General features: G+C 42.2%; 1 protein-coding gene across 1 annotated transcript in view; it reads right to left on the bottom strand.

Moving 5' to 3' along the window:
- Positions 1-25,128, bottom strand: part of RELL1 (RELT like 1) — a 55,532-nt gene that overhangs the window by 8,823 nt on the left and 21,581 nt on the right. The window contains exons 2-6 of the mRNA XM_081059068.1: positions 17,899-18,123; positions 16,005-16,076; positions 9,604-9,661; positions 6,340-6,576; positions 3,247-3,385 (exon numbers count right to left, since the gene is read on the bottom strand). Coding sequence (XP_080915194.1) covers positions 3,250-3,385; positions 6,340-6,576; positions 9,604-9,661; positions 16,005-16,076; positions 17,899-18,123 — 728 coding nt within the window. The 3' untranslated portion in view covers positions 3,247-3,249. The remainder of the gene's footprint in view (positions 1-3,246; positions 3,386-6,339; positions 6,577-9,603; positions 9,662-16,004; positions 16,077-17,898; positions 18,124-25,128) is intronic.

Raw genomic sequence — 25,128 nt, 5'->3', positions numbered from 1 at the left:
AATGAGAAATATTAAGAAACCTAGCAAGAAAAATTTTAATGATACATAATTTTTTTAAAATGTCAATGAATACTCCCTTCCTTTTTCAGAGTCCATTCTCTGTTGGAGTTATCAGACATGGTCACTCCACAAGTCCCCAAACCCAACAGGCTCTAACCATAGGACCTGCTTTCCCTGGTCCCAGTTGGGTGGTGAAGTCTGTGATGCCAGAATCTAGGCTGCCTGGGTTGCACTCAAAACTCCATCCCATGCTTGTTGATGGCTAAATAAGTTGTTTAAACTCTGCGCTTATGCCCTACGTGTGCGAATTGTTGCTGTTGTGAGGATTAAATCCATTAGTACATGGAATGTGCCTTTCAAAGCATGCAAGGTACATCCTAAATAATAAGCAGAAGGTATTAGAATTCAATTACTCCATGACGTATGAGCATTCATGATACTATTCACTCTTTTGAGTTTGTTTGAAAATTTCCATAATACAATTATTTTTATTTTTATATTTCAAAATTAATTACAAGTGGAAGGCTCAGAAAACGCAGCCCTTCTGTCATTCGTGTGCTGGTTTGGATGGCACAGCACCAGGACTCCCCTCCGCTGAGAGTCAGCTTCACACCAGACACTCGCCTGGCATGTACCTTAATCAACACGTTTAACATCCTGTTTCACATTCCAGGAAACAGGGAACAAAGGCAGGTAGGTACACTTTTCAAGCGGTAAAGTTAGGATGTGAGTGCATGTCTTCTGATCAAATTCAATGCTCTTTTACATAATCCTGGTGGATGATTATGTACTTCGCAGGGAATATCAAATTTAAACGAGTTAGAGATAGTTAGGACTTCAGATGATTGGATCAAATTCCTATAGTCAGACCCAGACAGAATTTGGACCAAGAAAACCTGCTCAGCAATCCTAATTCTTTAATCATCCCAAATCTCAAGCTCCCATCTCCAGGCAATAGTGTTGATTCCAGCCCTGGCTCTGGCTCGTTATCAGCAAGGCTCTAATCAGCCTGAGGCTTGGCTTGCACTTCCTGCCTGAAGCGAGCAGAGTCTTCTTCCGCTTGGCCTGTTCCATCTGTCAACACACCCCAGGCCCATGACTCAGACTGTCACCACAACCCATGCCTTCTTTGCCGCCAAACGGACTGGGCCTTCACACACCTTAGACTTGAATAGCCAGACAGACAAGTCCTCATGACTTTTATCAGAAGACGTCGCTGATTTACCCAAGTCACTCAGGATTCCAATTCTATGAGTAACATCTACGGTACTGTCTACTCCGTCCAATAAAACTTCCTGCAGCGACGAAAAGGTCCTGTACGTGCGCTGCCCGATAGGGCATACCCTAGCCCTCTGTGGCTACTGAACGTTTGTAATGGGATCAGTGCAACTACAGAGCTAAATGTTTGATTTTCATGAATTTAAATTTAAATAGCCACAGGTGACCAGTGGCTGCCATATTGGACCAGGAGGTTCTAGACCATTGGTGGGAATGTTCCCTATTCACGGGTGTAGGGCTGTCCCTTCATGAGCATTCTAGGGTGGTAGAAGAGTCTAACTGGTCCTGAAGCCAGAGACCCAGGTTCACATCAGCTCCTCCTTCCAGCTATGTGAACCTGAACATGTGGCTTATCCTTCCCATTCATTGGCTTCTCATCTATAAAACTGGGATCACAGCATCCATTCCACTCCAAGATGTTTAGAATGGTGACATGTGAGATACATATGAGTACAACACCCAGAAGCCTAGAATACTGACATAGCTGCTTTTATTATTATTTTCAGCATCCTCTTCCTTTTCCTAAATTCCTCTTGGTTGCATTCTCAAGACACCAATAGCTGGCTGAGAAGCCAAAAACCGACTTCTGCGCTCTCTCTTCTTTAAAGAAAGCCTCTGTTCGGCTCCTGAACTCAGGGGCAGGGGGCCAGATCTCCCAGGGGGCAAGACTGAAATAACTAGCACTGGAAAGCTCTCACAGCCCTATGTCTATGGAATTCAGGAGCACACTCTTCCAGATGACTTCCAGGTCATCCTCTGAGCACGGGCAGATTTTCAGAGAAGCTTCACTCAGAAGCCACTTCTCTCCCCCACTCAGGCCTACCAGCCAAAAGTGAATGAACGAATAATAATCAGCAGCACGGACTTAGCATTTCCTAGGTGCCAGGCCCTGAAGTCTCACTGCCACCCCTTGAGACAGGTAGCATCACTTCCATTTTCTAGTGAGACGTAAGATGCCAAAGTACCTTGCTCAGGTCCCAGTGCTAGTACAGTGCAAACCGCGATGTGAATCTGGCCACCTGACTCGAGGGCTCAGGTTCAACCTTGCTGTTTCCCTGGACCTTCAAGGACCCACCAGTCCATTCTCCCAGACCCATCCCCCACTCCTTTGCATTAATGTTCAGGCTCTGATGGTTCCATTTCAGCGTTTGGAGCACGAGCATGCCTGAATTCTCCCACTCACACATTTACATATAACAGGAAACACAAAAAGGATGAATGCTCCTCAACACAAAACAGCAAGAAAAGGGTAAGATAAAACGCCAAGCCAATATCAAATTATTACAGGCTTATTTTTTTAAGCAACAGCTTTCAAAATTAAAATTTCCAAACCAAAAAGCCTTCACTTTGCTTTTAAATTGCTTCAAAATATTTGGTGGAAAGAGTAATATAGCTACTGGGCATATTTTAGAACTATGGCACCTCAATGAAAACTTGTTTCCAACTCAATGGAAAGAGCTTGCTCCAGCATTTTTCAAATGTTTATCTAGAAATGATGACAAGATTACATTTCATTTCATCTTCATAGTTGTTTTTTTTAAAAGGAAATTTAATATGCTTCCAACATTTAAAAACCTGTGGTGATTTCACATTTAACAAGTCTAGATTTCTACCTTTTCTAACATAAGAGGCTAGGAACACCAAATACCGTCTACCTTATGGTAATACAAGCCCTATAAATGGGCTGTGTGATTTTGGGTTGGCCACAATCCCCATCGCTCCATATTGCCTCATAAGTAATCCTCTCTCCTCATTATTATGTAGGCCAAGCCCCTGAAGGCACCCAAGAGTGTGGCCTCTTTATAAGAAGCTCTGGATAGACAAGTAATCATGCGCAGTCCCCTGTCCACCAGTTCCAGGAGAGCATTCACTTTTCCCTGCCAAGTCATTCCTGTACTTGGAAGGTTCTCAGTGCCTTCTCCCCACATGGCACTGACACATCCCAATGTCACCACAACTACAACTCACCTGCTACTCCGTGCCACTTCGTTCTCTCTTCACAGGTGTCACAGGAACCTCCCCATTGACGCTTTCGGTCCCACTAACCAACATCAAACTTCTCCGCTCCTTCTGATTTGACTTGTGTTCCACTTTTGTAACTCTAAACCTGAGGAGGCAAAGAGATTTGATGGGTTTTGCTTTTCCAGTAAACGAGGATTAGAAGTGAATCAAAAAACATCTGGGGGATCCCACACAAACTCAGCCAAAAGTTAGGACAGCATACTCAACAGGAGGGGCGTTCCTACCTAAAAATTGCCCCTGCCAAACTTTCCAGCTGATTTTCATGCAACACAACACAGATTATGCTGGATACTTTATAGAGCATGGGAAAATGCATTAAAAACACAGTACTCAAATGTTACACCGCCCCAGAGTTGTGGTTTCTAACGATGACATGAGCTTTAACATCAGTTGTTTTAACCACAGAAGGCTGGAAAAAGCATGAGTAGTCTGCAAATCAGACAGACGTAATGACGTAACAAAAGTGTTCACTCAAGAACTGTCATATTCAATGTATACCTGTCAGAGTCCAATCTCCACACACTCACAGCCAGAGGAACTCCAACTGTGCATTTTATCAGTATCAGTTGGCGGTAGGGTTTTTCTGTCTAGTTTCTGTCTGGTTTTTTTTTTTTTTTTAAAGCAAATTTGGGTTAATTTCCATTAAGGATTAAGCCAAAAGGGAAGTTAGGAGATTTTCATTAAGAATTAAGAAAAAGTTACAAAGAAATGTGCTCGGTTTGACTTTTTCTAGTCCATCATCATCAAATCCCTAGTCTTTCATAATAGCTTCTCTCTAGTTCTGGCCATAAATTCCCTTAAAACTGTGTCACATAAATTCTTCTCTCTGCAACACGAGATCACCCACCATCAGCAGGAGGGAGACTGAGGAAGTGAAAGGAGGATCAGGGAAGAGTTGTAACCACAACCCTATGTTGTCCAATTGTAAGACGCGCTTTAAGCAGCACGTGTTGAAGAACAGTGTGCAACAATTAAATGCTCTAGTAGTCCACATCCAAGAAAGAGAGACTTGGATTTGGGGCATTAAAAAAAACAAACACCATGTTGAATCCGAGCTGAAATTATCAGCAGATTTGTTTTTAAAGCAAACAAAATACACTTTGTCTAAGGAAGCTACATATTCTCATTTCATTGCACATTCATAAATTCCCATGACTCTGCCTCTTACTAAAGCAGTGTGGTCACAAGTTGTACTGTTTTGCTGGAAGTGGCAAACAGTCCTGCAGTCTTCTCCTCGTTGCTTGTGCAATACATGATAAAATTCAACCGAATTAAAATAATAAAATAGCCGACATTTCCTGAGTGCATTATAAGTGTCAAAAACTAGTCTAAGGCTTTTACATGAATCACCTTATGTAGTCTTCAAAGCAACCCAGTCGGGTGAGTGTTACTGTCATATCCCCATTTGATAAAGGGGGAAACTGAGGCATGGCGAGAAGCAAGAGTGTGTAAGTAGTGGTACCCAGAATCAAACAAGGGAGATGCAGTGAGTCTAAGCTACTCTTCCCAGAGTTTGTCAGTAGCGAAAGATGGATCATGCATGCAGTACTGTCAACTTTTCCTCAGAGCTTCCCCAGTCGGGCTTTAGTACCCACACTCTGCTCCGACTTTCTAAATTTAGCATCAGCAGTGCAGTTCCTGCGTGAGACTCAAAATCAAAACAGTAGACACTGCAAAAGCATTCCACTTCACAAATGCTCTACAGACAGTCAAGGTGATTTATCATTTGAACTGCACAATGTCCACACCACATATGGGTCACAAGTAAATAATACTTTAGAACTGGGAAACCAGGACTCAGGTGAGCTGAACGGAAAGAAAGCAGTCACAGGAATCCACATGGATCTTATACGGCACAGACTGGAGAGCTGTGGACCAACTCCAAACCCTCTTTTTCCTGGCACATGACTGGGCATTTCCCAGCAACCTGACGTTGACATGTGGCCGAGTGATTGAGTTCTAATCAGTGGAATGTGAGCGAAATGAAATGTGCCACTTCCTGGCCCACCTCATTAAAACCTCTTATGAACAATCCTCCACGTGATTTCTCCTTCTTCTGGCAAACCTAGCAGAGCCACAAGATGGAAAGAACCTGGGGTTCTGGATGACTGCTTGAAGAGCCACTCACTGATCTTTCGATTCCCCACAAGTGAAATATAAACTTCTATTCTGTAAATAGTTGAGATTTGGGCATTAGCTATTACAGCAAGTGTTGTGGTTAATCTTATGTGTCAACTTGACTGGTAAAAAGTTATTTCTGGGTGTGTCTGAAGGGGTTTCCAGAAGAGATTAGTATTTGAATATGTAGTCTGAGTAAAGAAGACCACCCACCAATGTGGATGGGCATTAGCCAATCCCGTGAGGGCTTGAACAGAACAAAGAGACAGAGGAAGGGAGAATATGTTCTTTTTCTTGAGCCGGGATACATGTCTTCTGCCCTCGGACATCAGCCCTCCTGGTTCTCAGCCCTTCACACTGGGACCAGGACTTATATCATCAGTTGCCCGGTTCTCAGGCCTTTGGACTTGGACTGACTTCCACCACCAGCTTTCCTGGGTCTCCAGTTTGCAGATGGCAGACCATGGCCTCCACAATTGTGTGAGTCAGTTCCTATAATAAATCTCCTCTAATATATCTGTATCTAATATCTATCTATCTGTCTGTTTGTCTGTCTATCTATATAATCAATCTATCTAATCTATCTACCATCTATCTATCTATCTATCTATCTATCTATCTATCTATCTATCTATCCTCTATCTAAATACTGTTTCTGCTTCTCCAGAGAACCCTAATACAGCAAATAATCCATTTTTACCTCAATTTATATATCTGACATCTGATCGAGCAATAGCCACCTCATAGGATTCCTCTGCTACTAGAAAAATGGAGAACTCAGACCAGAAAACTCCTAAGAAGCCCGGAGAGCTGACAGGAACCAGGCTAAGGAGAATATACTCTGTATTTAACAGGTCAGTACAAATCCACACCCCACAGCAACCGTGTCACACAAACCCGAAGCATCCACAGGGATCTTACCTGCCCACAGAGAGGACGGTGACCTCTCCTTGACGCCTTGGGCGGCTTTCTTTTGACTTGTTGGTGGGTTTTATGAAGTGCCACCGCTTGTGCCTACACCGATGACACACGTCCCTCTCGACAACCCCGCCCACGGTGTGTAGATGGTGGCCACAGATATGCTTCCCTGGGGTGCCACCTGGTGACAAGGGCCCGGGGCTCACAGGCGGGCTCCCGGGAGTGCTGGGGGTCACCGGGCTAAAGTAGGAAGAAAAAGAAACAGACAGCAGAACTGGTTACTTAAAAGAAACACCAGCGAAGGCAATCTCTCCCCTGCCATGTAAGAAGCAAGTTTAAATAAAAAGAAAACAATGCCTCTTCCAATTAAACAACTGGGCTTCGTGAACTGGTCTTAAGACAGCAAATACTCAGCTCTTACGCCTATGCACGGACAGCTCATTTTAAACAGCAATAATGTGATTCATCACTTCTACAATGAAATTAACTGGCCGGACATAAACCACTGCTTCTTCCGATGATACCCTGTCTTTAAAGGATTAGGTTTCTTTCTGAATGACTGATCTCCATTCCCATGTGATCATACTCATCTCTTACATACACAAAACAAAGTGCTTGCTTAGATTTCTAAGCAAAGAGATGCCCTGGACAATTGATAAACTTAAATTCCAATCCAATTATCAAATGACTTAAGATAGAACATTTGATCCAATCTGACTATTGCACCAAAGGAAGAATGCTTTTAGGTTAAGATATCAAAAGTGATGCTCAAGAGATGTTGGTAATAGTAATAAAAAAATATTCCAAGCATTTGCTGTATGTTAATTTACTTAATCTTTACAGAACCTTATGAGGTAGGCATTATTAACTACCTTGTTTTAAAATGTGAGGCTCAGGAGACATTCAATAATTTGCCTAAGGTCACACAGCTAATAAGAGATGGACCTGAGGTTCGAATCTGGAAAGTCTGAGTCTAGAAACCATGCTCTTAACCATCATATAGTGCTTCAGAAACAGGGAGATCACTTTGATAACTTGAAGAAATCCAGCCAGACCATCCAAAATATAAAAAGCAGAAGTATATAGGCCAGAGGCTGGCTACTTTCCAAAGGCATATGTCAAGGCTCTGGCTCCCTAGGAAAGGAGGAAGGAAACCAGAACAGGCCGGCCTGACCAGGGAGCAGCCCTGTGACGTGGTGTAGGTGGGGAGATACGTCACAGCGAGGCCTGACACCTGAGACTGTGCCAAGAGCCCCAAAGGCACGTGGAAGTCTTATGACTGCATAAACCAGCCTTTATGCTGCTGAAGCCAGCCTGCTTCCCATTAAAAAGAAGTGCAACCTCTGGTTGAGGAAATAGTGTCAAACATCACAGACGACCAATTGCTTCCTGGTGCTCGTTAGGGAGGCTCTTTAGAGCATTAAAATAAAAACACACAGCAGCAGCTTTCTGGGACTAAACAATGTTAAATTAACACCACACAGGGGCGGATAGATGGCTCAATTGGTTAGAGAGTGAGCTCTGGGCAACAGGGTTGCTGGTTCAATTCCCACAAGGGCCAGTGAGCTGCGCCCTCCGCAACTAGAATGAAGACAACGAGCTGCCAATGAGCTGCCGCTGAGCTCCCGGGCAGCCGGAGCGATGGCTCCGTTGGCTGGAGCGCGTCTTCTCAACCACAAGGTTGCGGTTTGACTCACGCAAGGGATGGTGGGCGGTGCCTCCTGCAACTAAGATTGAACAACGGCAACTGGACTTTGAGCTGAGCTGCGCCCTCTATAACTAAGGCTGAAAGCACAACAACTTGACTTGGAGCTGATGGGTCCTGGGAAAAACACACTGTTCCCCTTCCCCCATGAAATCTTAAAAAACAAAAACAAAAACAAAAAAACACTGCATAGTTAGAAGGTTAAATTGAAAAGTTTTAACAACACTCGTTCAACATGCACTTATCAGGTACCCACTGTGCATAAACCCAATGAAGGCATGATATGACGCCCACAGATGACAGGGGCAAAGGCAGCATGAGCTAACACGGTCCTAACACCAGGGGTCTGGCGCTCAGGGCCGGAACGTGGCGGAAATCACAGCTTGTGTGTCTCTGCGAACTACACCACCACAGCTTCCCAAACTGACGGTCCAGCTCTCAGTCACCTCGCTAAAATGCAAAGCTAACATGACTAGTTTGACAAGCACCTATTAAATATTTAAGGTGTGCTGGGTGCAGCACCCACAGAGCAAGCAGAAAAACCTTGCCATGTCACTTGGTCCCAACTTGCCTTCCTGGCCCTTCTTGCCTCTGTCCACAGCACGTTCTCTGGCCACCCCAGAATGAACTTTCCCAGGTGTGTTCCACACTTTCCTGCTCCAGGGCCTTTTCTCCTGGACCTGCTTTCTCTGCAAGCAGCCCCTGCCTGTGGCTGCTTGTCACGTGCCTGGCTCAGATGGCACTTGTTCTGTGAATCTTCCCTGAGCTCCCAGTGGCCCCACGGAGCCCCCAGTCTTTACTTCTCCTACAGCGTTCTCACGTTCTCCATCATAAGGCCTCACGCACATCTCCACACCCCACCAGACCGAGTCCTCCATGGCAAGGATCTGAATGCCCAGCTCCAGCAGTCCCTGGCACACAGCAGGCACTCAATAAATGCTCCTTCTTGGAGAAATGAACATGTACACCACAGTACAGTTCTGTGATTAATTAGGGAGGACTCAGATGCTCAGCGACCATAACCTAAAACTGGTAATACAGAAAGCAGCCCAGATTGACACCTAATCATCATTGTTCATGAAGTCTTTCGCTGCCCAAGGTATTTCGTGTTCCTTATGATAACCCAATGAAGCTGGTATAGTGGCTGTCTCCATCTTACAGGTGATGGAACTTGAGCTCACAGTGGTCAGTTAACTTCCCCAAGAAGACATGCTCAATACGAGTAAGCAGTGGAGGTAAGACTCAACCCAGGCTGCTCAACCCAGCCCCAAACCAAGGCTGTTACTTCCTCCCATCACCATTCTCTAACACAGGACTTCTCAACCGGGAGCGATTCTGCCCCCAGAGGACACGGACAATGTGCCAAGGCATTTCATGGGGAGGGGACACTGACATCCAGTGAGCGGAGGCCAAGAATGTTGTTCAACACTCTCCGGTGCATAGGACAGTTCCCCACAGGAAATAATTATCTAGCCCAAATGTCAATAGTGCCAAAGGTGGGAAACCTGCTCTAGCAGACAACTGAAAAAAATGTCCCATTGAATGGGAAAAGGAGCACTCACCTTTCAGGATCACACAAGCTGTTATCTGCTACCATTGCCTTTAAAACATCAGCGTTTGCTAAGGGGGAAAAAAACAAAGAATTAAAATGGCATGAAAAAGATGAGTAATCACAGAATTATCACATCAGAAAAGCTGTTGGAAAAACACTAATTGAGTTCCTTCCGTTCATAGTTCCTTCCGTTCAAGGCCCTGGGGCCCTGGAGAGAGGAGGGTCTTTCCCAAGGTAAGCCTGCAATATGGCGCCACCTGCCAGTAACTTTCACCACTTGGGAATTTAGTATGAGTGACAGGGAATCTTCACAGAGGAAAGTGGATCTATAGGGTTTTGCTTCCTACAGATCATTACAATGTAACACGGAAGAAAACATTTCTCCCCTCCTCTCACACCAAAGGGAAAATGTACATACTGTGGCTCCCCTGCATTTAGCTCACTTTGTTAAGTATGTAATGAAATATATGTCTTAAGAGACCTATGTTCTTGATTTCTACGTGCCCACATAATACGTTCTAAACTCTGGATATGCACGTACTATCAAGACTATCCCACATATGATTTTCCAGGTGGGTCCTTTGGCTTACCTCTGCTTCCTGACCATACAAAGACCTTAACTCTGGCCAAATAGCTTAAACTTCAAGTGTTGGTCACACATACAAGTAACCTATAATGGACTAAGTTAAATTAGACTCCTAATGTTAATTTTTTAAAAAATCCATTTTGTACATGGCTGTCAACAGAAGCAAACTGAACCTAAGCTTCTGAGATCCCCACCCCAGCCCCATGCAGAGACACCCATGTTTTTTCCCCTCTTCTAGAGTGGTCAAGCTCCCAAGGATAAAAGACTAAAAGTGAACATTCAAGTTTCTCTTGGGTATATAATTGGCAAGGCCAAATGTTATTACTGACTTCTAACCTTTCCGTTGATTTTTAAAGCACCGTTTTCATTACCAACCATAACAAATCCTCTAGAGAGTAAAAAAGGTCACTATTTACCATGTGAGCTAAGACCAACACTTAACATTTAACATCTCAAATGACATCCCTAGAGAAGGAAAATTAACTCTATTTCCAACACTGCTGCTTTTCATTGTTCACAATTAAAGGTTTATACAGTGTTTCTCAACTTTTTCTCAGTATCACCTCACCCAGGAGCCTTTTCTGACATTTTGTTCCCTAATTACCTTCTCACGAAATTGTAATACTACAGATATGATGTATCTGTTTACATACTATATGTATACCTGGGTTTTCTATATAAATAGTAAGTTCTTTTACCCTACAATCTAATTTTCACCCCATCACAACCCTTGCAAGTGCATGGAGTTTTTAAAGAAATATTAACAAAGTATACCATCCTTTTCTAAAAGAATCTTTTTCTTTGAAATTTATGACTATCTGTGAGGATGCCCCCATGCATTTCCAAACATAAGTTTTGCTCTAAACAAGACTTCTCATGACAAAGAAAGTCTGGAAATGGATCGGCAAAGACACAGTAACCTCTGAAAAGACAATTTTAAGTATAGTCTAGTGGTGTCAGTCATTTTTCCTTTTGACTAATGCAAGGATTCATAAAAAAAATTCTTCTTCTAGATAAAGGGATTAGGGAATATACAAGTTTGCCAGTTGACACTTATACTGTGCCATCATTTACTAAACTCCAAAACTGTAAATAAAAAAAGAAAACCAACCATGAGAAAAGTATGAAGACAAAGATAGCACCCATAGCACCCACTTACAAGAAAGCGCTTTTCAAAAACAGAAGTTTGAATAGCTACCTGAGAAAATTAATCACCATAGAATGATGACTTCCTTTAGAAACACAGAATTATAAAATGATCCCAGGAATATTAATAAAATATACTAAAATCATTACTAATACTTGTTTTCTATTGACTTCTATTGTTTCTCACATATTCATATATTCCTGTACCTCACTCTTATTTCTCAGAAATAATTAGCAAACAGCCCCTTTGTTCGCTATGAGTGAAGTCTTTAAGGGTAGACTTAAGTTTCTATGAAAATACACCTACAGCCGCCCTGCCTGAAGAAGTTTGGTATGTGGGACACATACACACACGCACAAACACCATGTCTAATTTCAAGTCTAGACCAGGGAATGAATTTCAGTATTCTGCCCCTTGGGAACAATTTTGGTTTCCTGTGATGAGAAAACTTCCTAACATAATACCACCAGTCGACTTCCACACATGCTTTAGTTTGTCAATTATTCCTCCCTTCATGGGTTTCCAGAGAATGGGAGAAGTGAGTTACAAGGCAAAGAAAACCTGTCAACAGCAGGGGAAATTTTCTGGTGGGAGTTATTTCCAGAAAATGCTTCCTCTCCTCTTTCCTGAATTTCTGCCTGATAATATGCATAAAGCAATTAAAGTCAGGCGAGAAAAATGCCCTGTGTTCTTTTCCACCACTATTCTCTTCAAAGTTTTCCTACACAATCAAGGCAAATTTCCCAAGCAAGAACTACTATTGCCAGCACCAAAATTAGAGTGTACCAGTCACTAACTAAAAGCTTTACAGACCTTCCTAAGTTTGACTTTCCCAACAACCCTAAGAGTAGGCAGAATTTCCCAACAACCCTAAGAGTAGGCAGAATTATTTGACAAGAGATAGAGATTGCGGCCTAAAGACAGTAACTGCCCAGAGTCACAGAGTTCGAGTTACAGACCTAGACATAAACCCTGGTCTCTAGGATGGGTGCTTTTCACCCCTTCAACATCCAAGTCTCTATCCAAATGATTAACAGTTCAATAGGTCACAGGATGTTTGCATAATCATTATAGCAAGTTTCAGAGACCTACTCAGTAACCATAGTTTATAAAGGAATCCTTTTTGCCATAATATAAATTGAGGTAAGAATTTCACAAAGGGGTTCCTCTGCCTAATGTGAATAATCAGGGTCCTGGGGAACAATCACAATACTCTTCATTGTCACTGTATCAGTTAGTTTAAAAGCCTAACAGACAAGCTCAGCTATGGAGTTGCAGGTACTTTCCAAATTCCCATGCAAGGCAAGAAAACCCCAATGATGTCGAAAACACTCTTCAATTCAACTCCACTTAGAAAGAAAAATTAAAGGTAGAACTGTAGTGAATCCAAGCCTTGAGATTAGGAGAAAAGTAATCAGTCCTCACGTCCGCTGATAAATTCATCCTTCAAGAGATATTTATCTAAGCTAACCTGATTTGCAACATTCACGACATGGTATGTTTAAACCACAAACAAGAATGTCACCATGAGTACAGGTGAAATATTACTCCTTTAGCCAAATTAAAAATGCAAAGCAGAAAACTAGTCATAAATCATGATTCTAAATTCTTTAAAATATGCAAACCTAGCAAAGAAAACTTAAATAAACCTGGGGAAATACTAATGACAGTATTGTACTTAATTGTAGTCCTTTTCTTTCAGTTTGAAAAGAAAACTTATGCTTTGGTGTGCTTACAATTAAAAAGAATTAGAAAGTTAAAGGAGGCCTAAACTGATAGTGAGTTCAGAATCTCTTAATGACAGAAACAAAGAAAAAAGAAAAAATAGATTTGTTCTATAGAAGATTTAAGTTTAAAAGCAAACTGAAAAGGCTAGGTTATAACTGATAAGAGACCCAAGCAGGGAACTACTCACCCAGCTGTGGTTTTGGCACAGGCTGGAAGCTAAAGAGGGCCATCGCTGGAAAAGCGATGTCCAGTGGCCAGGTGTCTTCTCGTGGCCAAGGAGGACCAAGAGCTACACACAGAATCAGAATCCCCACACATTCTCACAGGTCACTGGCCAATCACAGGCAGACAGATGAAGGCATTGATAGGATTAGAGGATAAAGAATCAGACAGAAGGGAAAGAACTAGAAAAGCAGAAGAGAAAGAATAAAAACAGTGCCTTGGGTAGGACTCTAACATACCTACTGGTGATCAACGCAGCAGAAACAGAAAGGCTACTCTCCAAAAAGAAAACAACATAACTTAAAAAGAAAAGAACAGACCTATTTGCCCTTGAGTGTGGGAGGTGACAAAATTAAACAGTATGCTTGTTCTAGGGACCCAAACATACCTCTGCTGTAATTAAGACAAGGGCCCGCTGCTGGCACCATCCTGCCATACACCGGTTGTGTGACCTTGGGCAAGTTTCTTACCCCCTGGACCTCTGTTGCCTCTTCTAAAAAATGGGGTGGCAATAGGGCCTACCTCAGAAGGCAGTTTTGAGAATTTAATGAGTTAATGTTACCAGTTTTATAAACTACCCCAACAGGAGGATGAGTTTACCATCCCTATTTCCTGCTGCCACAAAAAAGGCAGTAACAACAAGTGGTTAAGTATGGATTCTAGGGCCAGACACTACAGCTCCAATCTCAGCTCTGCCACTTGCAAGCAGTGCAACTCTGTCAAGTGAGTTCAGCACTGTGGGCCTCAGTTTCTTAACTGTAAAATGGGACTAAAGTATCTGAATCATAGAGTCGGTAGTCCCTAAAAAGCCCTTAGAACTGGCCTGGCCCACAGCAAACAGGCAGTGCGCCCTATGAAGCTACACATAAGTATGTCAGCCCCTAGCAAAGTTTCCACAGTTGATTTATTTCTATCGATTCAATGCCTCATACAACACTCACTAATTTAGCAGCTGCTTCAGCTCTCAGGAGCCCAGGTCCCCAAGGCCTCCAAGCTTCCCAAAGCCATGGGAGGCAGTTTTGAAGGCACAAGGCACAGGAGCCATGAAGGAGCCCACTCTGTGCACCTCTGCAGCAGATGGGCTGCTACGCCAAGAACATATTTGTGTATTTCTTGTGTAAATTAAAAACCACCTTTTTACGTAACAGAAGCATGCACCATCGACTGCTCAAGAATAGCATCACTAACTTTTGTTCCCTGAAGGAAGGTCTCTGGAAGACAGAGATCAAAATCCAAGTGTTCTGGTCTGTTTTGTTCTTATTTTAAACAACATTCTATTAGGTCTGCCATCTGGTTTTCCATCCTGTAGAAACTGAAAGCTACAAACTAGAAGAGAGGAGAGGCAACATTGTACAATTGAGAGAGACCAGAGAGGCCTGGGCTGCCCACTAACCATGTGAACTCAACCACTTGGAGCCTTCATATCTTCATCTGTAACATGGACACAATAATACCTACTTTAGAGAGAGATTCCGAGGATGAAATGAGAGTGCACACATAAAGCACCTGGATCTATGCCAAATCATAAAGCGCACTCTGTAAAGAACAATGAAAATTATGCTGAACGATGTGAACCATATGAAATGGCTGTTTCTCTAAAGTCCAACTCATGGACCAACAGCCCGGGCCAGGCAGGTGCTCTTGTTGACAGCATATGGGGGTTGGGGGTCCCCCGGGCAGGGCTGCGGGCAGATAAGCAGTATTTACTGAGTAGCACACGGGTATTTCAAGTTCTGCGCAAATGGCTCAGCTGCATCAGGGCACTCCACATGAGTTAGCACTGACGAGAGCAAAGCTACAGCCCAAGGAACGTTTTCTTTTAAATCCTCGAGAGAATTCAGGGGATGAGGATCTCCAGCTATTAGGTATACGGGCGAGAAGTTGCACACTGACCACACAGTGTTATCCTATGGACATAATAACCAGTGTTCAGAACAATGACCCAAATTTATCTAATCAAGATTAAATTAAGCTTCCATTTAAGAAGATGGGGTGTACGATACATTTGAGAGAGGAAAAACTGCTTAAATCCATGAAGGTGAAACCTATTAAAAGCTTTAATACTTAAGAATAGATTATAGAATAGGCAAATCCAGAGAGACAGAAAGCAGTGGTGGCCCATGGATGTAGAATGGGGAGTGATTGCTTCATGGGGACTGAGTTTCAGTGTGGGACAATGGAAAGGTTCTGGAAGTAGATAGTGCTAATGAATATACAACACCAGGAACATACATAATGCTAATGAATTGTACTTTAAATGGGTATAATGGTACATTTTACATTATGTGTATTTTACCACAGTTTTCTAAAAGCACAAAAAAAAGGAACAGATAATACTCGAGCACTTATTTTACTAAGCGCTTTACGTGCAGTATATCGTAACAATGCTATGAGGTAAACATTAGTATTACCCTCATTTTACAGAGGAGGAACTGAGGTAACATGACTTTCCCCGTATCAAAGTGAGGCCAAGATTTGAAGGTAAGCCACCACCTCCAGGTCTGACTATGCAATGCTCCAACGACTGGCTCTTAGAAAACTCACTTATTTGAAACAATCATGGTTGGATAATGCCAGAAGCTGAGCTCTTAGAGAGGTCAGGAAAAAGGTGCTGCCGATAACTTCAGAAAATCGATAGGACAGTCCATATAAAACTTGACTTTTGGAAACAGGTTTTTAATCAAACATATAAATGTTGAATTGCTCTGAAACATTAAAACAGCCATACCTTCATTTTTCATGATATAGTGGACAATTCGCCCAACAGTGTCACTATTTTCATTTATACTGTCATTCAACTCTGAAAGAGAAAGGGGAGGGGAGAAAGGGTCACAACTGGTCACTTGCATCAAGTTAATGAGATTCAGTTTTAGAACCCAAGACTTCGCTGAACCGTCTCCAGAAAGCTCAGCCGGTCACCCCTGGTGCTAAGAGCTTAGGCTTTCTTCCTTCAGCCCCAAACTGCCCGATGCAGAGCACACAGTGACTTTTGGCCTAACAGGCATAAAAAGGATCAGAAATGCGTCTTTCAGTCTCTTCTCAAGTCCAAACACCTACTCACTTTCCAAGACAACTTCATGCATCTATATCAGTCCATACTACTATTATTAATATTTCTCTCTCATCATTTTTCTTAAACCCGTAGGGGAAATGGGAAGAAACAAGCTTCTTGGATTTTAATAGCACATGTACAATATACAAATGCAAAGTATCAATTTCTTTTTTAAATTGGGTCATTATTCATCCATGTTTATAAGACTCTCCTTTCTTTTAAGCGTACTTCCAAATGATCTAAATTTTGGCCGTGGTTCTTTACCCACAAACTCAGTTTACTTTGGGAGATTCTGTATATATGATAGTCTTTGGAAAAAAAAAAAATCAAACCTCTGCTCTGAAACCAGTCTGTATAATTTTTTGCAATCAGACAAGAAGAAGAGGGCGGGTTGAAACACTCCATCTTAGTTCACAGAGAATGAATCAAGATATCCCATGTCCTACCTGTGTATCTGGAAAAGTGCCTCTTCTATCTCAGTCTCCTCCTCCGCGAACATGTGTTTGATTAGACAGTGCCAACGCGGAGTGCTAAGCAACCTGCAAGCATCTACCAAGGAGGAGAGGCGGGGGCTCCACTTCTGTTGACAAACACTCAGCTTTGGTTTGCTCATATCTTACACATGACTCATCGTGCTATGTGTTCTTCCTCTGCTTCAAAGGTCAGTGAGGGTGGGAAAAATCTACAGGCCAGCAAGCTGGCAAGGAATGAGGAAGCTCCCCGCCTCTACCCTTGGAGCTGGCTTGAAGGGCGACCTACTGCAAATGTCACCTTTCTGCAAAAACTATCCTTTGAGGAGCTGAAAGAGATGTGGCGACTTATCTAGTACTCCCCAAGACCCAAGTCAGGAAATGTCCCTAAAGGATGGTTGGAAAGAACATCTGTGGAAAAAGCGTAATTTTATCTCTTAGGTTTTACTAAGCCCTACCCAACAACTCCATGTTAAGAGGAAAAGGTAAGTCACCCTGAAGTTAATACAAAAGCACAAGTTTTTGCCATACTTATACTGTACTGTTCACATCACCTTTTAATAAACATAAACTCCAATCCCATACTTAAGATAGAACTCCCTCAGCCAAAGTAATATCCCCCAAATGGCGAGCTCTATTTAATTTTCCCATCATTTTAATTAGAATCTAATTCAATAATAAGGATTAAAATTTACCAAGTGGCCATCTGTACCAAACACCCAATGAACCTTCTCTCTAAATTTCCCAATAATCCTCCAAGATGAAGGTTATTGTTCTCATGTAAATGAAATTAAAATTTTAATTCATTGGCATTAAATTAATTAAAGTATACAGAGCAGAGATGCAGAGCATCCATGACTTGCCCAAGGCCACGAGGCAAGTAAGAGTAAATCATCTAGTAGGTATTTAATAAGCGAACACCAGCTTTCAAACTCTAGGTGTGGTCACTGTGAGCTCTACTCTGATACTGCACCAGGCCACCTGCTGTTAATTTACCGGGGATCATTTTGCCTCATAGAGATAGAAAATATCTATGGCTGGTATCTTATTTAAAAATCGTCCCCACCCATGCTCCCCCCAAAAGAATCCGGGTTATTTACCTATCTTTTCCACCTTTGCCTCTTCCACGTCTTGCTCAGCTTCTGTTGTACAACGATAGCCTTTCTTCTTTAGCAGGTGGCAGATGAGGACCCCAAAGAGACCCATAATGAAGAATACGGGGACCAGCACATAGGCGACATACTCTGGGTGTCCACTCCCCGTGTCGTTCGCGGGCGACGGCGTGGTCTCTGCTCTGGAGTGCATCGTGCGGCTGCCGCCATTTTCTGTAACAGGAAACACGCGTGGCCGCGTTAGGTGTCTGCAGGGAGGACGGAAACCTGACGACCCTGGGAAATGTTCTCCTTGAATCCCAGGCTGCTCTCCAATCCACGGGCCATACAGACACTAGCGGGTCTGCCCGCACAGGCACACGGGGAGGGCCCAACGGGGCTAACACAGTGCCATCCCGTCCCGCTACTGGTACGCTGGGTTCCGCCCTGGATAACCTTTTAGAAAACCTTTCCAAGCCATCTTCTGCTTCTCCATCTGTAAGGGTACCTACCTACACAACATAATCATTAGGTGCTACGATAGCACACACTCAGGAGACATGGGTTCAAGTCCTGGCTCCACCAATTGGCAGCTATGCGGCACTGAACAATGACAACAACATCTCGATGCTTCAGTTTCATTGTGAAATGAGCATACCCATAGGACCTACCCACCCTTTCTAGGTTGTTATGAAGATCAAATAAATTAATACATGTAAAACATTTAGAACCACTTCTGTACCATAGTAAATGCTCACTGCGTGCCAGGCGCCGTTTGAGGCACTTGTGATATATCACGGGGTAAGAGGAACAAAAACCCTTGTCCCCATGGAGCTTACTAGAAGGATTTAGCAAATTTACAGATCCAGAGTATACAAAAGAGGGGGGAAATCCAAGATGGCGTCACAATTTTGGCCCAGGGGTACAAACATAAAAATGGAAGCATGTGCGTTTGTTTATTCACTCACTGATCCAAATGTACATTTATGGCATGCCCAGTCTGTGAAAAGCACCTTGCTGGGAGCTGGATATAGTAAATGATAAATAACAATTTGGCCAGTGTCATCTTGGAGCTTGTAGGGTAGCGTCAGAAACAGCCAGTAAACAAGTCAACACGTGGGCCGATCAGCACAGATTAGAGGAGAAATGCCATGGGAAGTACACATGCATCACCAGAAGAAAAAAATGATAGTGGGGACTTATTTAATGATTTCAAAAATACGACAGCCGGGAAGGGGACATCTTTTGGAGAAAAGGAGAACTTTGCTTTTAGACATGTCAAAGTATCACCTGGACTTACACGAGGGGCAGCCGGGTATCTGGGCAGACCTGCAGGATGCCAGTTAGACTCCCTACATGGGGAATTAAATAACCTAAGATACAGCCAATTAAGATAACAGAGAAAGAGCCGACTGTGTGGAAAAACCAGCAAAGTACCAGTTCATGGACAAAAAATGAGGAGGGAATTGTGAAACGAAGGAGGGGGGTCAGGTAGGATGAGGACTAAGGAAAAAGATGGGCTTTCATTGAAATGAAGTCTCATTATTTGGGATACTCAGATTCTGAAGTGAGAAAATGAGGTTCTCTACATCAGGAAGATTCACACATACTGCTTAAGAAACCCAGAAATTGGAAAGCTAGATACGTTTAATTCTAATCTTTCTCAAAGAGTATTTTGATGAAAAAAGAATCTGTGTTGTAACGATTACATGGGGGACAAATCCACGTGTGAAATGATCAGATTGCATCATTGCAGCAAACAGTATCAAACAGAAGCCTAACTGCAAACCAGAGGGCTGTCTCTTTCACATGGAAATATCCATTATCTTTGAACTCGAACATGAAAGAAAATTGCTGGTTTCTTAGGTTTGTAAAAGGCTGCAATCATTATTCTATCAGACAACCTCAAGAATTCTGAATAACCTACATAATTTTTAATGTATATTTTTTCTGATTTCTATTCCAAGAATCAAAATAATTAGTAAGTGAAAGAAAGAATATATACACACACTAAACATATGCAAATACATCACCATCACCTAAATTAAGGTTTGGCCTCAAGCCTTACTTTCACTAAAACCCAGAAACATTTCCTTGATTCCTTTTATAATTCTAAATAAGTTTATTTATTCTTTCCTTTTTAGTATCACATATTCCATACACCAAGAGTAGGTGAAGCAGGCAGCATGCTAAGACTGAGAGGGTTTTACTCCGAATCATGGTGTGTTTCAATCTGGAGGTGATAACAAATTCTCTTTGGGGAGCAGTAGGAAACAGGGATGAAAGGAGAGAGGCTCAGAACTGGAGCCAAAGAGCTCCTCCTGAATCAGGTGGTTAAAAATGTGTATTCATCATTAATTTGGCAAAAACTCATAGACACAGACAATAGTTTAGTGGTTACCAGAGGGTAAGGGGGGAGGGGAGTGGTAGGTGAAGGTAAAGGGGATCAAATATATGGTGATGGAAGGAGAACCGACTGGGTGGTGAACACACAATGTGACATATAGATGACGTATTACAGAATTGTACATCTGAAACCTATATAACTTTACTAACCACTGTCACTCCAATAAACTTTAATTTAAAAAAAATTGGCATCTAGCAAACCCTTGCAAATACTACGTATTTACAGTGTTTGTCATTTACAAACACGTATCAGTCACTTAATCTCACAATTATTGTACCATGAAAAAACTGAAGAAGATATACATCTCAATTAGTGAAACATGAATTATTGACAGCTACAATATAGTCCTGAGGTTAAAAGGTCAAGACTGTCTGGCATAAATAATAGCTTGGCCACTTACGAGGCTTGTCACTTTGGGCAAGTCATTTAACTGCTCTGTGCTCAGTTTCCCCACCTGTATAATAAAATGGAGTCAAAATTGTTGTACTTTTCTAAGATGATTTTAAAACACAGCCCCAAATTCTTTGATACGGCTCCCACGGAGAGGTGAAATCTGTATCTCCTCCCTTTGAATATACACTCTGCTTTGCCTGACCAATAGAATATGTTGGAAGTTATGCTTTGTCAGCTTCTAGTGTTCAATAACCACATTTCAAGTGTTCAGTAGTCACCTGTGGGTAATTGACTACCATACTGGGCAGGTCAGATAAAGAATTTTCCCATCATCCCAAAAGTTCTATTAGACAGCGCCATTGTAGACTACAAGGAATCACTAAAAAGCAAAATGTTGACTGAAGAACCTACAGTGATCTACCTTAGCAATTCAATGAAGAATAATTTTTAAATCATGAAGAAATTATTCACTAATAATACCTAAAACATCTGGTAACTTAGGTAAGTTTAGCTTTCCATCTTTCTCCTTCATCCCCAGCTGAATCATATTTGAATTATGAACAAATTATTTGAGTCCAAATTAATAGCAAAGGCTGTTGCAGCATTATTTATACAAGTTAAAAAATGGCAGCACCTGCATGTTCGACAATGGGATAATAAGAAAATACCCAAGTCAGTCATAGTCTACCATTTGATGAAATAATGTGCACCATTTAAAACTATTTATGAAGATGCTGTGAAGATATGGCAAAACACTTATGATCCAAAGTTGAATTTTAAAAGTTGGATCCAAAATCTTACATTCAGTATGACCTAACTAGTTTTTAAAAAGGCATAAAAGAATAAAACATACAAAGAAATAACCAAAATATTAAGTGATTCTGGGTAATTGAATAATAGGAAAATTTTAAATGTTACTTGCATACCTTTCTGTAATTTTCCAAAATTTGTATACGTATTACTTTTGTACAAATGTGGTGGACACTTAAAACATACATAGAGAGAGCAGAGGTCAGCCAGTTGGGAGTCACAGACACGTTTGTAAACCTGCTGAATGCGATGGTTCCTATTCCAAAATTTTGCCTCTAATTTTTGTAAGCTCTGGACCCCAGTTAATACAAGGGCAAGTGACATGATAAAGATGATGCCCAAGTTTCTGCTTGAGCAACATGGTAGATAGTGATTCCATTCACTGAGATGAGACCTATCTGAGAAAAGGTTTGCTTGGTCTTATGGGTTCAATTTTGTCTCCCTCCCAATTCCTATGTTGAAGCCTTAACCCCAAGTTATCTCACAATGTAACCTCATTAGAAGGTAAGATCTTTTTACAAAGGTAATCAAGTTAAAATGAGGTCACTATGGTGGATCCTAATTCCGTGTGACTGGTGTCCTTAAAAAAAGGAGAAATTTGTAGACAGATGTTCACATAGGGAAAACGTCATGTGAACATAAAAGGCAGAGATTGAGGTGATGCTTCTACAAGCCAAAAAATACCAGCGATTGCCAGCAAACCACCAAAACCTAGGAGAGAAGCATGGAACAGATTCCTCCTCACAGCCCTCAGGAGGAAGCAACTCTGCCAACCTTGATCTTGGGTTTCTAGCCTCCAGAACTGGGAGACAATACGTTTCTCTATTTTAAACCACCCACTTTGTGGTGCTTTGTTACAGCAGCCCTAGCAAACTAATATACTTGGCACGGAGAGGACAATATCACGAGTTCAGTTTGTGCGTTCAGATGGAAATATCTACTGAGCAACTGGATCTACTCCATGAGGAAGCTGAGGAAGAGAAACCAGGGCTCTACCCTAGGACACAAAGGAAGGAGTTTCCAGAAGGAATGAGCAGTCAGATAGGTCAAATACTGCAAGAGAGAGAAACTAAAATAGGAAGGAAATGTAAAATGGTGCAGCTGCTAGGGAAAAAAATATAGTGGTTCCTCAAAAAATTAAAAATAGAACTGCCATATGTAATCCCCTTTCTGGGTATTTATCTAAAAGAATTAAAATCAGGAACTTGAAGAGATATCTGCACTCCTATGTTCATTACAGCACTGCTCACAGCAGCCAAGATATGGAAACAACCTAAATGCTCATCCATGGGTGAATGGATAAAGAAAATGTGTGGATAAAGACATACAATCAAACCCTACTGAGCCTTAAAAAAGAAAGAAATCCTGTCAACACGGTAAACCTGGAGGGTATCATACTAAGTGAAATGAGCCAGTCACAGAAGGACATATACTGTGTTGTGATTCTACTTGTAGGAGGTACTAAAATAGTCCAACTTTTAGAAGCAGAGGATACAGTACTGGTTTTCAGGTGCTGGGGAGAAGGAGAAATGGAAGTTGTTATTCCATGGGTATAAAGTTTCAGTTCTGCAAGATGAGTAAGTTCTAGAGATCTGAGGTACAACATTGAGCCTACAGTTAACAGTATTGTACTGTGCACTTCCAAATTTAGGAGGGTAAATCCCATGTTAAGTGTTCTTACCACAATGAAAGAAAGGAAGGAAGAAAAGAGGCAGGGAGGGAGGGAGGGAGGAAGGAAGAAAAGAGGCAGGGAGGGAGGGAGGAAGGAAGAGAAAGAAAGGAGCTACGAAGTATCTTTATAGAAAAATAATTGAGACCTCAGATAAATTAGCCCACATGGATGTTTCTAAGAACACATGGGAAACCTTTAGTTTCTAATTTAAGAAGCAACTTGGAATTTTTTTTTAATTTTCCCTTTGTTGTATTTTACTCCGTTTCTCTGTCATTTCTTGAAGTAAACTTAAAATCCTAAGACAAATACATACATACATACATAAAATGAGTAAATAAATTTTGTAAATAAAATAGAAAGGAAAACCGATCCATAGGAGGTCCTTGTGACCTTAGAGGGAGCAGGTTTTCAATGGCTTGGCAGGTAAGACTAGCTTCCCCAGGTTGAGTAATAGAGACTGAGCTTGGTTCACTCTTTCTAGAAGCCAAGTACGAGCAAAAGGGTAGAGTAGTAGTTCACTCTAAGGGTAAGGGGAAAGAATTTTGGTTTGGAACTTTTTTTTTTCCAGTGGTCTAAACCAAAGTGTTTATATGCAGCAAGAGCAAAAGGGAGAGACTAGAGAGGAAATAGGCAGTGATAATTTTTAGGAAGCCTGAGGAGATGATTTCCATGGGAAGGAGACAGATTAAACTTTTTTTTAAATTTTTATTGGGGAATGTTGGGGAACAGTGTGTTTTTCCAGGATCCCATCAGCTCCAAGTCAAATCGCTGTTTTAAATCTAGTTGTGGAGGGCGCAGTTCATTGGCCCATGTGGGAATCGAACCGGCGACATTGGTGTTATGAGCACTGTGCTCTAACCAACTGAGCCAACCAGCCGCCCCTGAACTCTTGAGAAGGAGAAAAAGCCACTTGTTCCCAGGAGGAAAAGTCACTTGTTCCCAAGGCAGGGGCCAATCAGTTGGAGCCTCTATAGCGGGCAGAAGGCAGTGGAGGGAACAGGTGGCATTTCCTCTATTTTCTCCTAACATAAGAAGAGATGGCATCTGTTGAGAATGAAGGGTGCCAGAGCAAAAATGGGGCTTTGGAGACAGTGAGGAGTGGCAGAGAGATCAAAGGAATGGGAGAGGCCAGTGAAAGGAGTGCAAAGGTATTCGGGGCACAACTGAGAATGTGTAACCCAAATCTCCAGTTGGGTTAACCCACGCAGGGAGAGCCATGGGAGCTGGAAAGCCCAGGACGGTGAGGGACCAGCAATCAGGGCTAGAATGAAAGTGGGTAGAGCCAGAGTAAAGAAGGGGACGGTGTGGGCTGGGATGGTTCTGGAAGTGACGGTAGTATGTGCAGACTAGCGTGTTATTACTTTCTTACTACTGACAACACCCTTATGGAGCATTCGTGAACCAGCACGATGCTAAGTGTTGAATCACAATAATCCCATTCCACAGTTAGTGGTATTATCTCCATGGGGAAAGGAGGAACAGAATGAGAAAGCAGCTTCCCAAGGTCATACTGCTGCTCAGCGGCAGGCAGTGCCTAGATTCAAAGCAGCAGTCTGGATCCTGCCTGTTTGTACACTGCTCCCTCTTACCTTCTCCCGAAGCCTCGGTGTCTGCGTAATGACAAGAGAAAAATTCTGAGATGTCCTCAATTAAATAACAGCAGGCCAGAGGATGGGAAGAAGAGACAAGGGAAGTTATTCAATTAACAGAGCCACAGGCCAAACCAAGCAAAGACTGGTCACGTTCCTAAATGTGTGTTGAAACTTTCAATCAACTTCCAGGCAGCTATTTCAGCTCTTATCTAAAAGGAATGGTTGACCACCAGATGCCACCACATCTTGCTTAGTCATGAACTTTCCAGACTGTTGTCCACAACCAATCTAGAAGCATTGAATACTTCTTCTGTAATACTTCATCGAATACTTCGCTGACCCCAGAACTCTCTGTGCTTTACCTT

The sequence above is a fragment of the Rhinolophus hipposideros genome (genome assembly GCF_964194185.1).
Source record: "Rhinolophus hipposideros genome assembly, chromosome: 1".
Classification (NCBI taxonomy): Eukaryota; Metazoa; Chordata; class Mammalia; order Chiroptera; family Rhinolophidae; genus Rhinolophus; species Rhinolophus hipposideros.
Note: the sequence above shows the minus strand (reverse complement) of the source record. Positions and strands in the feature narration are given on the sequence as shown.